Consider the following 17,193-nt stretch of genomic DNA (forward strand, 5'->3'; position numbering starts at 1 on the left):
TCCGAATTAAGAGCCTTTCCCAGTGGCTGGTATTTTACAGCCCAGTGGCCAATTTCTAAATCATAGAGGCCAATTATTCCCGGAGCCTTTGGTGTGCAGCTAATGAAGGCCTGGGAGGGCCCTTTTAAATGGTTATAAGCCCTGCAGGCAGCAGAGATGTAATGGAGGTGGCAGGCACAATTAGCCATCCCTAATTCCTCCGAGCAGCTGATTAAAGTCTCTTTATCCGCCTTACTGAGATCAGAAGGGCACATATTTGGGAAATCAAAAATGCATTAGGGGCTGTCAGCTGGGGCTGGGGGCCCCATGCATTGAGCCCACGGACGCTGACATGCGCCGGTCCCAGGGGATCATTTGTGTGGAGCCTCAGCGTGTTCCCCCCTCCCCATAGGGGATGGGCCCCTTGCCCCCAGGTCCCCAGCTTCAGGGCGATGCCCATTCAGCCCTTGGGTGGGCTCGGGGGGCTCCCACGGTGCCTCCCATGGGGGTGGGGACCACCAGAGGGGGACGCGCTCCCTGACCACAGCCCCAGCCCAGTCTCCTGCTGGGCCACTGGGAGATGGAGGGGGGCGAGGGGCGGCCGCTGTTGGGACCACCGAGCACAAGCAGTGCTGGGCTCTCCTCCGCCGGTGCCGTCTTCATCATGCTCAAGTCGGCGCTGGGTGCTGGGCTGCTCAGCTTCCCCTGGGCGTTCAGCAAGGCCGGGGGGGCTGTGCCTGCCATCCTGGTGGAGCTGGTAAGGGGGAATGGGGTGCCCAAACGGGCAGGGATGGGGATGGGGAGGTTGAAGTGGTGGCAGAGCCCCCCCCAGGCATCCCCTGGCTCTGCTCCAGTCTTGGCAGCAGTTTCCCAAAATGGAGCTGAGGCTGTAGTTGAATTGGGGTGGGAGGTGCAGGGGCTTTGCCTTTCATGCAGCATTTGGCACTGGGGCTCCAGGACCCTTCCCAATGCAAGACACCCAGAGCCCATGTCCTGACTGATGCTAAAACCAGCCAGGACACCGGCTGCAAAAATTGCCTATAGCATCCTCTAGACTTTAAGCTTTTAATCTCAACCTAAAGAATAGTTTTGGCTGCTGCTCTCCTGCATGCCCCAAAAACCCAAATCTAAACCCAAAGGCTCGTGTAGAAGTGTTTCTCCCCCTTCCTTTTCCCTGGGGCCACCACAAAGAGGACCTGGTGGGCTGAGCCGGTGTCCCCAGCAGAGGGGACAGGGTGCACCTCGCCGGCTCCTGTCCCCGCAGGGCTCGCTGGTGTTCCTGGTGAGCGGGCTGGCGGTGCTGGGCTACGCGGCGGCGCTCAGCGCCCAGCCCACCTACCAGGGGGTCGTGCGGGCGGTGTGTGGGCCGGCGGCGGGGAAGCTCTGCGAGCTCTGCTTCCTCCTCAACCTCTTCATGATCGCCGTGGCCCTCCTCAGGGTGGTGGGTGACCAGCTGGAGAAACGTGAGTGTCCCCAGTGTGGGGGGTGAGGGGCTGTCTTCCTGTGTTCCCCCCTCCAGGGACGTGAAGCTCCCAGCCTGGTGGGGTGTTATTTTGTTTGTTTTTTTTGGGGGGTACCTCTGACCGCCTGCCACCCACCACACAGTGTGTGACTCCCTGTACCCCGCCGGCACGCTGAGCGGGGGTCCCCCCTGGTACGCGGACCAGCGCTTCACCCTCCCAGCTCTCTGCATCCTCGTCATCTTCCCACTCTCCGTCCCCAGGGAGATCGGCTTCCAGAAGTACTCCAGGTACCCCTGTGGTCACCCCGGGTCAGCCCCAAGGTCTCTCTCTGGGGGAACCAGGCTTGTCCCTGTCACCAGTGTCCCCTTAGGGACTATGGGACCCCCACGTCTGCCCACTCACAGCCCCCACCCCATGTCCTGGCAGCATCCTGGGCACGCTGGCTGCCTGCTACCTCACCCTGGTCATCGTCCTCAAATACCACCTGCAGGAAGGGAGCCTCAACTTGCCCCGGCCTCCCTGGCCCCCCAGGTAAGGCCAGCACCATGTCCCCTGTGGTGGCACATGGGCGGGTGCAGGGGATGAGGTGGGGACAGCCCGGGTGAGGGGTGGCAGCCTCCAGCCCCAAAATCATGTGGTGGAAGGTCCCTGCAGTGGCATCCGTGCTTCACAGGGTCACTGGGGGCCTCATGGCCTTTGCTCTTCCTCTCCCCCTTCCCCTTCTAATGTCGCAGGGCCTCCTCCTGGGCCTCCATGTTCAGCGTCATCCCCACCATCTGCTTCGGCTTCCAGGTACGTCCCCCACGGCCCTGCCTGGAGGCTCTGAGGGGATGGGGCCTGAGATGAGGCCCTGGGGCCATGGTTGTGGGCTCTGGGCTGTCGGAGGAGGGCAGGTGGCCAGCATTGTCCCCCTTGCAGTGCCACGAGGCCTGCGTGGCCATCTACAGCAGCATGCGCAACCAGAGCTTCTCCCACTGGGTCGCAGTCTCTGTGCTGTCCATGCTCATCTGCCTCCTCATCTACTCCCTCACGGGTAACGCCGGAGCCTCCTGTCCCCTCCTTGCCCTGTGGGGTTAGGCAGGGGGGCTCCTCCCCGTCCCTATGCCCTGTCCCCTCCCTGGGGACAGCCTGTTGTCACCTCCCCGCCTGCAGGGCTGTACGGCTACCTCACCTTCGGCGATGCCGTGGCGGCCGACGTCCTCATGTCCTACCCGGGGAACGACCCCGTCGTCGTCGTTGCCCGCCTGCTCTTCGGCGTCTCCATCGTCACCATCTACCCCATCGTGGTGCTGCTGGGCAGGTGAGGGGGCACCACGGCAGCGTCCTTGTCCTGTCCCCTCCCCAAAATCCCATGCCCCCAGTCCCTGAGCCGTCCCTGCCAGCAGGTCAGTGGTGCGGGACCTGTGGGCGCACCCCAAGCGCGGGGCGGCCCCGCTGGCCGACGGCCCCGAGCGGCGGAGCCGGGTGGCGCTGACCATCTCCTGGATGGCCGCCACGCTCGCCATCGCCTTGTTCGTCCCCGACATCGGCAAGGTCATCGAGCTCATCGGCGGCATCAGCGCCTTCTTCATCTTCATCTTCCCAGGCAGGAGGAGGAGGCAGGGAGGGAGGAAGGGGGTGGGTTGTGGGGTTAATTTTGGACCCGTTCCTGCGGGTTTGGTGCCCGTGGTGGTGCTGAGCATCCGCGCTGGTGGCAGGGCTGTGCCTGGTGTGCATGACGGGGAGCCAAAGCATCGGGCCGCGCAAAAAGTGAGTGTGTGAGGGCACCGGGTCCCCGGGGGGTGTGTGGGGTGCCCTGTGAGGTGGGAGGGGGATTTGGGGCATGGTGGGGGCCGCAAGGAACGGGATGCTGTGGGATGAGGGGGGGATGTGGATGGGGGAGTGAGGAGGGATGCAAATAGGTATCGGGAATGTGCCCAGGTCCCATATCCCAGGGAAGTGCCCAGGTCCCATGTCCCGGGGTTGTGCCCAGGCTCTGGGGAGGTGCCCAAGTACCAGGACCCTTCCCAGGTGGGGTGGCCATGAGGGAAGGAAGGAGGCGACCATGGGGCTGTGACCCCAGAGCCTTGGGGTTTGGAGGTGGGGGGACTGGGTGCTGTTGGTTGCTTGGTGTCCATCACTGGGGTGGTGTGTCCCTATTGATTGTTGTGCCTCGCCGGTGTCTGGGATGGTTTGGGGAGGTGCTGGTGACCCCAAGATGGATCAACAGCGTGGTTTGGGGGTGAGTGCCACATCTGGGGGGGCTTGAGGGGACATTGGGGAAGTGAGAATGGGGTGGGGTGATGGGGAATTGGGGACACGGACCCATAGGTAGGAGGGACGGGGGTGGCAGAAGGAGCTGTGGGGCTGTGCCCCAGTGGTGGGGCGGGGGGGATGATGGCAGTAGGGTAGGGGGGACAACGTGCCATGGGGGGGTGGCTTTTTACTGGACACCTTGTGTCATTGCCACAGGGGCTGGAAGGGGTCCCCCAGACCCAGAAGCATCACGGAGGACCCCACAGAGACCCCCCGCCCCCCCGCATGGAGAGGGCTGTGTCCCACCAGGTCCACCCCAAACTCATGTCCCCACAGGGCCGCTCTCGTCACCTGGGGCATCCTCTCGGTGCTGGGGGGCACCTTCGTGTGCGGGCAGAGCGCTGCCCTGGCCGTGATGGGGCTGCTGCACTGAGGGGCCGTCCCTCCACCCCTGTTCTGTGTCCCCCCCCAAAAAGAACCACTCGGTCCCACCACCCCAACCCCGAACACGGCCACACCACCGCTGTCTCCCATCACGATTTTATTCGGTATCGTCTCCATTGCTCTACTGTTAATAAACACTTGGGTGAGGAAGGGACCTGGTGAGGCCCCCCCCCCCCCACACACAGCCCTCCAAACCCCCCTCGGGCAGCCCATGGGGTCGGGCAGGGTGTGCACAGACAGACAGACGGACAGGCACGCATGGACGGACAGACCCCAGGGTTTGGGGAAAGGGGGGCATGACACAGCCACCCCCAAAGCCTGCAGGGCACCTGCTGCCACCCCGATAGGTGAAGGAAACCCCTGGGGACCCCCGCAACCCAAGATTTCCATCCCTGCCACCCCACAGCCCCACTCCCTCTCCTGTAGACCCCATCAGGGCCCTACAGGGATCCCAACACCCATTTTTTGGGGGGGGTCAGCCCCCCCCTCATACCCACCCCATCCTCATCATGCCCCCACCCCCTTGGAGGGGTGCCCCCAGGGATGGGGTAGCCAGGGGTGGGATGCAGGAGGTTTAGGGGTTTTGGGGGGGTCACAGCGGGTTCCTTCAGCGCAGGCAGGTGACACTCACACCTCCCATCCTCCCGGGGCTGTCAGGAGGGGGGGGAAATGGCCAGGCCCTCGGCGCTGTCACTCTCGGCTCAGGGTGCACCAGGCGGCTGCAGGGGAATGTCACTCGATGTCACCCCCCCCGATGGACACCCCAGCCCCGTGACGGGTGCTGGCTGTCCCAAGGGGGCACCCTGAGGGGTGTCCGTGTCGTACCTGGCACGGCCACGCTGGAGATGGCCTCCGGCTGGCTCAGGGTGTCCACCTTGACGTGCTGGAAGCCCTTGCAGGTGGCACTCTGCAGGTGCCTGTGTCCAGGGGAGGGTGGGGGGTGACAGCCCCAAATCACCCTCCTGACCCCAGCCCTCTCCCCGCCAGCCATCCCACACCCCCTCAGCCAGATTTCCCACCCAACCCCGAAAGCATCACCTCCCCACCCCGTCCTACCTCTTCCAGTCCTCCTCAGTCTCCCAAAACTCGTAGACGATGAAGGTGACCCCGTCGGGCAGCTTGACCGCGGTGACACTGGTGGTGGTGGGGAGAGGGGTGAGCCCCTGGGGGGGGCTGCACTGGGGGCACCCCATTGACCCCAATAGGACACCCCCAGCCCTTGTCCTCTGTATAGTGGCCCCAGCAGCCCAGCTCCTGGCACCCAAGCCTCCTGGTGACCCCCCTCCCGCAGCCCTGTCCCCAAATATCCCCCACGGGGCACCCACTGGAAGCAGTCCCTCTCCCCGGCCACGCTCTTCAGATACTGCTTCAGGGAGCTGCAGAACTCGCCCAGGTGCTTGTGCGACACCGTCATCTCGTCCCGCACCAGGAGGAGGTACTGGAGAGGGGAGCAGAGGGCATGTGAGACCCAACATATGCGGTGACACCCCTGTCCCCATGCAGGGACACCCCGGGGATGGTGGTGAGGCCAACACGGCCACACGCTCACCGTGCATGCTGTGCTCTCGCTGTCTGACAGCCGCTGGTGCAGGTCAAACCAGAGGGTCTGGAAAAAAAAAAAAGGAGAAGAGAAAAGGAGGCTGGGGAGCCATGGCCCCCAGAATTCGGGGACTGAGCCACCACCTGCCCTGAGGGCATCAGAAGCTCGGGGCAGCCCCAGCCTGGTGCTGGTGGCATCAGAGACACCAGGAGTGAAAGCCGGCACCCAGGGAGATGTGGCACGATGGAGATCTTGGTGAGGTTTTGGTGCCAGGCTCCATGGTCTTGGTAGCCCCATGTTGGCCCCAAATTGCCCACACCGTGGTTGCTCCCCGGTACCTCACTGCCCCACTCCCCTACTGCCCTGTGAACACTTGACAAACCATGAGGATTTTGGAAACATCTCCAGCACCTCGATAGCTGTCAGTCCCTAAACGGAGTAAGGCTGCCTCTGCAGGAGGCTTTGCCTTCTTTATAGGTTTATTCCTTGCTTAAGTAAGGCTCACGGCATCCCTCACTGCCACCACTGCACTGGGGTAGGTGTGCAGGACCCCTCACCTTGTCCTCCAGCCTGCCGATGAGCGCGGCCAGCCTGCTGATCTGCCCCTCCAGCCCGTCCTCCTTGGGGTCAGAGGGACCTGCGGGGACATTGAAGAAAAAAACACAACAAGGGGCACCTGTGGGAGCCTGGCAGGGAGCTGGGAACTTGCCAGGGTGTCTCTGGGCGGCTGGAGAGGACTGGACAGGTCCCCTGCTTACCGGTCTGGCTGCCCTTCCCGTGGTCCCTGGGCACCATGCGGGCAGGGGGCGCGTAGCTGGGCACGGGGCTGTCATACCAGGGCTCCACCAGCGCGTGGCCAGCCTGGCCGGGGTAGTGCCTGCAGAGAGCAGAGCGTCTCAGAGCTAAGGGCTGCTTCTCCCCACCCTTTTCTTGCCCTTGGTGGGTGGGAGCCACCCCACAGGGTGAAGGTGCTGCAGTGACCCCGGTGGGCAACAAGCGGCCCCGTCAGCAGGTGGGAATTGAGAAGGGGCGGGGGGTCACTGCCTTTTAATCCCAATTTAATAAGGAGTCTGGGGTTTGGATGCTCTGCTCTGATGTTGTTTTACAGCCCTCTATTCTGCTTTTCAGGCCACCTCTTTGTATTAATGCTAATGCAAGAAATCATAGTTTTTGTAGGGTTCTTTTTTTTTTTTTTTTCTTGCTATTATCACCATGAGAAAACAGCCACAATACTTTTTCATTATGAGCTGTGCCCACACACCAGCACGTAACAGAGAGGGAAGCCTTTCCTGAGCTCTGCATGAAGCCGGGCTCGTTTCCTCCTCGGCATTCCCGACGAGCTCCTGCCCTCCCCGTTCTCCCCACGCACTCGCAGGCCGGTGGGAGCCTTCAAAATTGGGGTGAAGGAGCCAATTATGTTGGGGGGGGGGGGAGGGCACCTGGTGGGATGTCACCCCAGCACACAGGGCTTTCTGGTTTTAGATATGGTCAGACGCAGATTTGCTTTGTGAGCATCCGATAGTGTCCCGAAATGGTTTCCGTGGCAACCTGTCCTTGTTCCTGCACGCTGGGGACACGGGTGACACTGTGACACTGCCACGGCTGTGCTGCGGTTTGGGCATTGCTGCGGAGACCCCTGGTGCTGTAGCCCTGGCTGCGCTTCAGAAAATAAAAACCTCAAAGCCATCTACCTCAAAGTCATCTCCTCCACCTTCCGCAGGCTCCCCCCAGTACTGGGATGCAGGGACGGGGACAGGGACAGGGATGGGGACACAACAGCATCCTCCTTCCCCTCCACCCCTCACAGTGGGGTCAGCCCTGAAGCAGACGGTGAGGAGGAAGGCTCTGAAGACCTGGCAGGGTTGGTCTGCTCATCGATGGCATCCACGGCGCTCTCCACCGAGCTGAGCAGCGACTGGGTCTGGTTGGCCGTCTCCTTCAGCAGGAAGCGGGTGACGAACTGGTCCACGTTGCTGCCGCTCTCGTAGACCTGTGGGTGGGGACAGCGTGGTGAGAGACAGTGCCAGGCCCTCGGTCCCGTGGTAATTGCTGATAAATTTACCCAGGTGGGGTAGCAAGGCTAGCTTTACTCCACCCCTACTCCTAATGGGTTTTGACCTCACCTTGGGCAGCCTCAGAGTAGTTTTCAAAGAGGTTTGTCCCCTTCGGGTCAAATGAGCAGGTTGTATTATTGTTGTATTTTTGTGTAGAAGCTCCTGGGGTAGTGCAAACCTCTCTTGAGAGGGGCCATAATTTAAAATAATGCTTTACTAGCAGAACTGATCTGCTTAATGCACTCGGGCCCTCTTCCCTTGCTGTTCCCTTGCCTAAGGCATGTCCGGCTCCTTCCACCTCCCATGAGTGACCAGCACAACCAGACCAGCACTGGCACAACCAGACCCACACAAGCACAACCAGACCAACACCAGCACAACCAGAGCACCACCAACACAACCAGACCGACACCAGTCCAACACCACCCTAACCAATCCCACACCAGTCCAACTGGGCTTACCCCAGCCCAGCTGGTGACACCAGTCCAACACCACCTTGCCCAACACCACCTTGCACTGGTGTGGGACCAGCAAGGACATGCCGTGAGCACATTCACTGAGCATTCAGGCTGGGGAAACAGGGCTGCATTCCCAAATATTCCTGAATATCTGGACGATCTCCCACTGGTTGCACTCTTGATAAGGAGTGGGTATTACACCGATAAATCTCCTCGGTAAAGGCGTATAATTACATTTGGGATCTGAACCCATTTCTTCAGCACTCCCCCCCCTCGCTGCTTGCCTCCCCAGGGCCCCGTGCACCAGAGCCTGCGCAAAACCGAGGCGTAAATACATTAATCAGGTGCTGGAACAGGCTCTGCTGTAATTACAGACAGGTTTTGATTAAGCCCTGGCTCCCACCCCTGCTCTGATTGCTGGTGCCAGGGCATCAGCGGAGCAGCGATGAGCACCGCTGCAGTGTTATCCAGTGTGTTAGATGAGGTTGGGAGGAATCAATGAAATAAATGGGGTGACATGCTGCTGTTTGCCCCATTCACTGAGGCTCTCCAGGACTCCATCACCTGCCTCCTACCAACGTCTGCACACGATTTCTGATCAGCCCAGCCAGATGAGCCTGCTCCTTTCAGAAAATAAAATGTATTTATGAAGAGGCAGGCCATGCATACACTTTTGCTCTCTGCCCTGGGACATCGGGTGAACTTTATTGTCCAGTGTAGAAGTACAAAAGTAATGCTCAGTTCTTATTGGGACATAAATCGCCTTGCTGCAGAGTTTTTATAGGTTTTGCTTGTGGCAGTGTTCATCCTGAAAAGCCTCTCGCTCCTCTCCTATAATTCTGTGAGATGCTGTGTGATGCTGCTGCTCCCCATGGCACAGGCACAAGCAAGAAACAAAGGGGCTTTTGTGGGGCTGGCCATGAGAGCTAGCAGGCTCCTGCTCAGGGTCCCAACTTATTTTTATATTATTTTTTATTTTGACCACTTTCAGGCAGCCCATGGATACAGGCAAGCCATCAGGTTAAAACCGAAGAGCTTGAAAAAGGCGATGCTTGATGCTGATGTAAACGGCTGATTGCAGAGCTATTAAAAACCCCGTGCACTGAAAGCCACTTCAAGATTTACTTTCTCAAACTGTGTTTTTGAAAACCTGATATATAATTATAAAGCTCCAGTTACTGCCTGTAAAAAAGCAGCCTAAATAACTGAACAGCAGCCCTCCTTCAGCTGGTGCAGTATTGCCTCCTTCCAGCCGGCCCTGATACAAGGGGTAAAGGGCTCAGAAAGCAGAGCTGGAAGGTCCTGATAAGAGCTCGCACATGGTCATGTGCACAGATCAGCACAAATTCACTCACCACCATCCTTGTTTCCTCGCCAAAAATCAATCCATCCCCTCCAATAACATCTCAGTGCTTTTCTTTTTTTTTTAAGGTCACCACAAATGCAAGCAGGAGCCTCGGATGGCTTGAGCCCAATTGTTCTGCAACGAAGATAAATGATTTTTTTTTTTCCTCCCTGCTTAACTAAGTGTGGCTGTTTGCCAGCCAGCCCGTGACATTTGCACTCAGGAGCAGCATCAGAAACGTGTGTGCTCAGATGCTCTTCAGCAATCCCCCAGGCCCTGCTGTAGCAAATGTCTCCTTTGGCGTTGCAAAAACAAGTCATTAAGAGGACCAGCTCCAGAGGAATCCTTCCCATGCTCTTATTAAAACATTTGTCAGCCTGTCCTAGGGAGATTTAATGAGGTTTGGTCTTATTAATTCCACCCCAAAGAGATATTTCCTCCTTGTTGTGCTTGAGAAGTTAAAATATTTATGGGGATAATATAATAATTGCTGCTCATTGAAGTCGCTCTGTGACAGCAGACCTTGGAGGGGTGTATCTCGAAAGGCTTCCCTTTTTCATCCAGCTAGTTCATTAGTTCAACACTAGAAAGACTTTGACACCGCAGCTGCTACCCTGCCACAGAGCATTTCACTAGCGAGCCTGGTTTGATCATGCTAATTAACCAAAAAAAAAAATATCTGTGTTTGTATTAGAGGAGCGAATTTAAGAGGCAAAAGACTTCCAGGAGCTCTGCTTCGTGTGATGATGGGTGTGCCACAGGTTTCAGTGTCTCCTGAGACTCACCATTAAAGCACATTTCCTCAGGAGCTTGAAATTCAGGTTAAAGAAAACACTTTCCCACGCTTTGCCTGCGGAAACCGAGGCTGTGCCTGGTGCCAGCACCTAAAAGTGGGCTCTCATCACTGCGCTCCTGTGAGTACCGAAAGACTGAAAAAGGAGATTTTTTGACTCTGATCAGCATCTCGGAGCTTCTCTGCTGGCATTTTTAAAGGTCACTATTCAGCTCGTTAGGACTAGAGGACGTGAGATATAAATGAGGACAGGCCCCCCGCAGCCCCGGCAGTGCCCACTTCCACCCCCTCAACACTTTACGGCTCAGGCATGTGCTGCGGTGTTGCCTTGGAGGGGCTGATTCAAATCCTTTGCTCATAATTGCCTGTTTTCTTCCGAGAGATCTTTCCTTATAATTAGAATAGCACCCAGACCTTCCCCTTGCTCCTTCCCCGCTCTACGCTCTTAAATCCCTCCAGAAGCGGCGGCCCACAACTGATTGCCTGGCACGCAATCAGCAGCCGAAACCTGAGGAGAACAGACACTTAAATATTTGATAAATGAGAGCATTACCATATGAAAGACCCTCAGCCTTCCTGAAACGTCTCGGAAAAAAAAAAAAAACAAAACACAAATGAGGCACCTGTTCGGATAAAAAGAAGAACTACGGCACCACATGGATTTTAAAAATCTTTCATTATACATTCCTCCTCTATAAATCCCATCAAATGTTGCTCGGGACTGCTTTCAAACTGCACAAGTTTCTCTCCTCAGCTGCATTTTGGGGCCACCACAGCAGTCTGGGAGGGAAGAGGGCTCCCAGATGGAGGCAGGACCCTCGTGAAGACAGCTCAGGGTCGGCCCTTTCTGACCCATGTTTGCTTTATCTGGTCCCCAAGTCCTCTTGCAGTGCCCTTCCCAGGCAAATTATTGCAGGACTTCCTTCTCATGCTGGAAAATCCTCCTGCATGCAGCATGCCCCCCTCAGTCCATGGGGAATGGAAAACTGGCATTTTTATGCCCTGTCCACTTGGTAGGGAAGGAACAGACTCGGAAAGCAAAATGTGGCCTCCCACTCCTGAACACCCTGACTATAATTAGCGTTTGTCTTCACACAAGTCCCTAATTAGCATTATTTGCTACCCACAAGGCAGTCAATTAATATAGGCTTTATTTATTTATTTATTTATTTTCCCAAGGAAAGTGGTGCAGCTTCTGTTTCCCAAGCAGGACGTACTCGCATGGCCCCGCAGATGGAGGGACGAGGGGTGGACGGGCTCCAGCTGCTGAAGGCTCAGCCCAGTTGTGTCAACCCATTCCTGCCAACTTGCCTTTCCCTTCCAAGCTGCTCTCAGCTCCACAATCTCTTCCTTTTAATGCCAGGAGCAACAGCCTTGAGCTGGGAGGGGAGGGAAGGAGAAGACCTGACCCCACAGGAGATCTGCAGGAGCTGGAGAAGAGCACCACGAGCAGGATCTCTGGGGAAGCTGCTCTTCCCTCTCACAGCAAGAGGGGGGGGAAACATGAATTTTGCAGCGACAGACTGGCAGAAGAGCAGTGAATAAACATCTCTGTCTAAAAATAAGCTCCAAGAGAGACCTTCTCAGGCTGTGCCTCCCCGCTGTGCTCCTGGCAGCCCGGCTGGATGTCACGCTCAGCCCCGCGGGGCTGGCGACAAAACTTCTTAGGTTATTCCTGAAAAAATACAGTCGTGTGACTTTTACAGAAATCCACATCAGTTATCGGCCTTGCTATAAAAATTGATATTGAAATCTTTCAGTATTCCTGACCAAAAGTGTTTTACGTGGACAGATGACTTTGGGCTTTTTTTCAGCCCAAACCATTCACCAGATGTCGTTGCCAGGCTGTGTTTTACACAGAACCTAAACCCAGGATTTGGCTAACATACACCAACGGGGAAACCATCCTGTTCACCCCTTGAGACACCACATAGGTGAAACCTCTTCAGAAATGAGGGTGGGAGGGAAAGGATCGTTTTAAGGGGTGTCATCACTGAAAAAAGCAGAGCACGTGACAGCCCCACTCGGTGGTGTAACCCAGCAGGCAGCTGCTCGGCTTTTCCACCTCCTTTCCACCCGTTTATCTCATTACCCTCACCTTTACCACCTGCTACAGAAAGCAATAAGGGTGAGCCACCACAACTGCTGAGCACTGTTTCTTTTCTAGGTATTGAACTCAATTTGTGAGGCAGAAGGAGGCATTAATTGGGGCTGTGAGCCTGCTGGCTTTGGAGATGGGTCTTAGTGCAGGAGGTGAGAAAAGCTTCTCTGTCCTAGGTGGAAGGCTGCTGGAGAGCCTCTGTCTGCCAAAAGACTGGTAGAAATCAGGCAAACGCTACTACTTCTTTAACAAGGAAAATGAAGAAAAACGAAGAATGGAAAGTCACATTTCTCACAGAATTACAATAAATACCACACCGATCAATTGCAGTAATTGGGGCTGGACAGAGAATGCATTGCATTTGAATAAATTAACATAATTTAGTCTAAGTCCTATTGGCCAGTCTATCAACATTGCAATCTGCTGTTGATGAATGTTATCTGCTAGATAAAGCAGAGGTGAGAAATTGCTGTGGGATGGACACCAGGGCAGCAAATACCACGCGGAGGTAGAGAGGAGCGAGCCTGGAAGGCGTCATTCCCCTGGACCACCTAGGTCAATGAGCACATCTCTTTGAGCACTGCTCCTGAACTTACTGACTGCATCCAACACACAGCATTAAAACCTGTCCAAGGAAAAGCTGCCCAAAAGAAGTGGGAAAACACCACTGTGACCTTCAAAGGTGGAAATATCCAGCAGAAGGGCAGCAGGGTTTGGCACAGGATGGCTGCTGTGCTGACACATCCTAAGGCAGAGGCAAGAAGGGTGAAATAATTTAACTCATAAATAATGTATAGGAACCTTTTCACCCACACATATATATATGGACCTGAGGTCCCTATAGCTGCTGGAGCATCATCAGCTGGTACTGCAGCCAGCATGCTCAGAGCAGCTTCAGTTTTCCCTTCGTGATTCACAAATTCTCCCATCTAAATAAGGATTCTTGTGTGAAAAAGGTGTTTGCAGCTCATTCGGGTACAATGCCTGTCCACAAAACACGTGCCACCCTGACAAGAGAGGTGTGTGATGTATCAATGCTTGGCCATATTTCCAGCCCTGGTGCATTAAATCACCCCAGCTCCAGTCCCGTGCCCCATCCCACACCAAACCGCCTCCTCCCTGGTCGCACTGGTTTTCCTATTTACCAACTGCACAATGAAACGTTCACTGGGGGTTATATGAGAACATATCCTACCACCGGCTTTTTTTAGACACAGAAAGTTCATTTCCCTTCTTTCCAATTTAACTGTATTTCGCACAGTCATTGGCAGTCATTTGAAGGCAGCACGGGCAGCGCTGTATTGGAAAATAATTACGATGACAGATTTTGTTTTGCCATACGAGACCTTCCACTACCGAATCTAATTACTGCTGATACTTTATGAGCTCCTCCAGCACAAGATAATTGCTGCTTTTTCTTTTTACGAACAAGAAATAATCAGTTGTCTTTTAAGGTGAGAAATACAAACAGCAATTAAATGCCACGGTTATCCAGCCCCTCCAGAGAGCACAAGGCACCTCTTGTCAGAAAGGCAACACAAAAGGCAGCCAGGTTTCATTTATCGTTTGCAAAGTACTTTTTTTTTTTTTTTTTTTTTTTTTAACAGGGAGAGAGAGGGAGGGAATAAGGACCATTCCCAAAAGATCAGTCATTTTCTTCAGCTAAATAAATGTTTATTTTCATTTGGAGGAGCAGGAGCATGTTGTACCAGCTCCATCCCTCTACAGCACCAACCTGGAGACTGCCTGACAGCACGACAGGGATTTACAGCTGGAATTTGCTGGTCCTCAGGCACTAAGTGCCGAGAAACCACATATCTACAGGAACAAACCTGCACACTGAGCTGCGTGCAGTCACCACCCACACGCAAGCACCTCTTGGGCATGGCTCCAGCAGGCGTCTGCTGCTTGCAGGGGTCAGGCTGCACGCTTGTGAAAGAGTTACCCTGAGAAATTTGCAACTAAAGGGCTTTAGAGGCAGGTGGGGGCTGTTAAAAAGTCCCTACAGTCTTGAATGTTTCTATAAATAAGCCTCCAGAATTAAGGTGATGTATGTAATTAAAGTTGTCAGGATGCACTGATGCTGCCTGAAAGTCTATCCGATCTGAATACTGAAGATGAGTTTCACAACCACCTGAAAGAGTTTATTTTCCTTTTATTTTCCTTTTATTTTTATTTTTATTTTTCTTCAGTTCTTTCTTTGAACAAAGCGCCTGTTTTCTAAGTAATTCATTGATAAACTTTGTACCACTTCGTTCACAAAACCACAGCAGGGACTGATCCTTTCAGTGAAATCCTGATTTGCCAGCTCCTTTTTCTGAAGGGTTCTCGCTTCATTTGCTTCCTTGCCAGAAGCCTGCTGGGCAGTGAGGAACAGCAGAGCTCATGGCTTGATTAACTAAAGGTGATGACGAGGTGTGGGGGCAGCACTCCTCTCCCCTGGCTTTAGACATTGAGAAGTGAGATGTCTGCATCTGAGCGCAGCATCCTTCAGAGCCACAGGAGGAAAACCAAGGAGGAAACCTCCAAGGAGGCTTCACGCCAGCCTCAGAGACCTCCCCATTTCTCTCTCCCAATCTACAAGACCATGATGGGGATGACCAGCTCAGGTTTAGGCAGATAACCTCCAAACATCACAAATTAAGGCAGATGAATCCTGCCACAAGTTACCGAGTCAAGGAGGGAGAAGGATGAATCTTATGAAAGCAGTGGACCGGGATTATGAATAAGGTTCTGCTACAGATCTCTTAAGCAAGTTGATGCACTTATGCTAAGATCCTAATTTATAAAGAGGGGATGAGACATTCTCCTGTTGGAAAAGGCTTGGAAGGATTAGTCATATATATTAAACTCATTCAAAAGTGATGGTGGAAAGCATCATGAATTACTGAGATTTCTATTAGCATGTTAACATGTATTTAAAATACTGTATCAGATCCGACTGCCAGAAAATTTGCTAATAATGAATATAAATGATGCGTGAGCAGAGTTAGTAACTTAATTAGGAAAAAAAAAAAAAAGGTAAAGAACTGTTAAAGCTGTACTCTTTCTTTCTCATGATGTCTGATAAAAATTCACAAACATTTTGGACAGATCAGTGCTTGGTCAAAAACTTTTGCCTTCAGTTTATTATAGAAGTATATTAACAAAATGAAATACGGATCTTCGTTTCCTATTCTGCCCCCCAAATGGATGGATTTCAATAAAGCAAGGAAATCAGATTCTTTACTCTGAATGAGAAACAGCAAATTTCTCTCCCCTCTGGTTATTAACTCCTAAAACTTCTTATCATTACCACATCTTTACAGTGGAGCAATCTGAGTTTTTTTCTTGAGCTTCAGAGATAAATGGAAGGGAGATTTCAATCTGGATTGCTTGGAGGAAGCCTGGAATTGAATCTGGAAGCACTGAAAGATGCTTGGAAAAAGCAAATCCTCATCACTTGGCTCAATTCTCAGTGCTCTGAATTACCACTCATCAGTGAAGAGGAAGGCTGCTTGTCTCTGGTGGTGGCACTAATGAATGATGCAAATATGCTTGGGAGTGGAAGGAGAGGAAGAACTAATGATTCGGAGGCAGCAAAATATCACTGATACATCCCAGTTATTTTATTAAATGATAGGGAAAGCACAGGAAAGTTGTTTCAGAGGAATGGGGGCTCCATAAATACATTTCTCCTCAGTGAAAGACACCAAATTAATGGTTCACTTCTCCGTGAGGATGTTTACCTGGCACAGCAGCTCAGATAAACAAACTTCAATATGCTTCTCCTTGTGTGCTGTTTTCTAGTAGTCCATTATTTACAGTATCATTAAGGTATATGGTGGCTTTTTTTATGAAGCCATGGTGATCAGAGTGTACATGTCATTTTGTCTCTGGTTTTGTGTTTGCATGTACAAGCAGCCCTTGTTCTTTAACCCCTGCTCCTTCAAACATACAGCCTTCTAGTTTCTAATCTAAGTTATTCATATATGAATATACATGAACATTACTTTCATTTGTATATGAATATCTGAACAACCTTATTTCTGGAACTCAGGATGCATCCTAACCCAGAAGGTCTACTTAATAGCAGCTTTATAATCCCTGACACAGCCAAGACCATTTTCCAGGCTTAGGAAGGGTGCTGAGACCATCCAGAGCTCTGCCTCAACGCTTCTCTGCCACCATCTGCTGCATGTGCACTTTGCACGTGGTTTTCACAATCTGGACAAGGCTCTCAAGACTTTTCCCACAGTTAATGCAAAATTTCTGCTGTCATCATGTTGCTGCAATGATCTACTTACCATGGAAATGCAATAGCACGAGGAGACTGCTGAACAGGCTGAAGACATCTGGATTTATTTGCTCTGTTCGTGTAGTACTTGCACTGACTGCTCTGAAACCATGGGGCACGAGGCAGAGTTAGGACTCACCCGCTTGGTGTAGTCCATCGCCTTCAGGATGGAGAGGTTCAGGGTCTCCAGCGAGGCCAAGACATCTTCGTAGTCTCCCATATGATCAGCAAAATAGTCTGGGGAAACCAAGAAGGACACAATGAGGACAGCTGATGTAATAACGTTTCAGGACTGTGTGGCATGGCAGTCCTTATTGGTGGAAGGGGAAATCAAAGACTGATTTCAGGCCAAATATCAGCCAGATTCACCCCAGCTCAGCCTCTAGCTTTACGTCTTCCCCTACATCCCCACCTGTGTGCATCTTAGCCCACAACCACAGGCTGCACGGTGTGTCCCCATGCAGGCAGTGTTTCCACTACGCATTTTAGCCCTGGCGTGGTTTTG

General features: G+C 53.5%; 2 protein-coding genes across 6 annotated transcripts in view; one reads left to right on the forward strand and one right to left on the reverse strand.

Moving 5' to 3' along the window:
- Positions 1-241: 241 nt before the first annotated feature.
- Positions 242-4,153, forward strand: SLC38A8 (solute carrier family 38 member 8). The gene is made up of 10 exons (XM_038185634.2): positions 242-736; positions 1,244-1,442; positions 1,585-1,729; positions 1,869-1,973; positions 2,177-2,234; positions 2,361-2,475; positions 2,595-2,742; positions 2,828-3,027; positions 3,140-3,191; positions 4,014-4,153. Exons 1-10 carry the CDS (start codon positions 560-562, stop codon positions 4,108-4,110), a joined length of 1,296 nt encoding a protein of 431 aa, XP_038041562.1. The 5' UTR covers positions 242-559; the 3' UTR covers positions 4,111-4,153.
- Positions 4,154-4,201: 48 nt separating this feature from the next.
- NECAB2 (N-terminal EF-hand calcium binding protein 2) overlaps positions 4,202-17,193 on the reverse strand; it is a 70,246-nt gene continuing 57,254 nt past the window's right edge. For 4 of the 5 annotated variants that reach the window (XM_072043820.1, XM_072043819.1, XM_072043817.1 and 1 more), the window contains 9 exons: positions 16,828-16,925; positions 7,515-7,651; positions 6,420-6,538; positions 6,219-6,337; positions 5,671-5,727; positions 5,447-5,559; positions 5,178-5,255; positions 4,947-5,038; positions 4,202-4,840 (listed from right to left, as the gene is read on the reverse strand). In XM_072043820.1, the coding sequence (XP_071899921.1) occupies positions 4,812-4,840; positions 4,947-5,038; positions 5,178-5,255; positions 5,447-5,559; positions 5,671-5,727; positions 6,219-6,337; positions 6,420-6,538; positions 7,515-7,651; positions 16,828-16,925 (842 nt within the window). In that variant the 3' untranslated portion in view covers positions 4,202-4,811. The remainder of the gene's footprint in view (positions 4,841-4,946; positions 5,039-5,177; positions 5,256-5,446; positions 5,560-5,670; positions 5,728-6,218; positions 6,338-6,419; positions 6,539-7,514; positions 7,652-16,827; positions 16,926-17,193) is intronic. The other variant, XM_038185593.2, reaches the window with a different exon arrangement.

Source organism: Anas platyrhynchos, chromosome 12 (assembly GCF_047663525.1).
Source record: "Anas platyrhynchos isolate ZD024472 breed Pekin duck chromosome 12, IASCAAS_PekinDuck_T2T, whole genome shotgun sequence".
Lineage (NCBI taxonomy): Eukaryota > Metazoa > Chordata > Aves > Anseriformes > Anatidae > Anas > Anas platyrhynchos.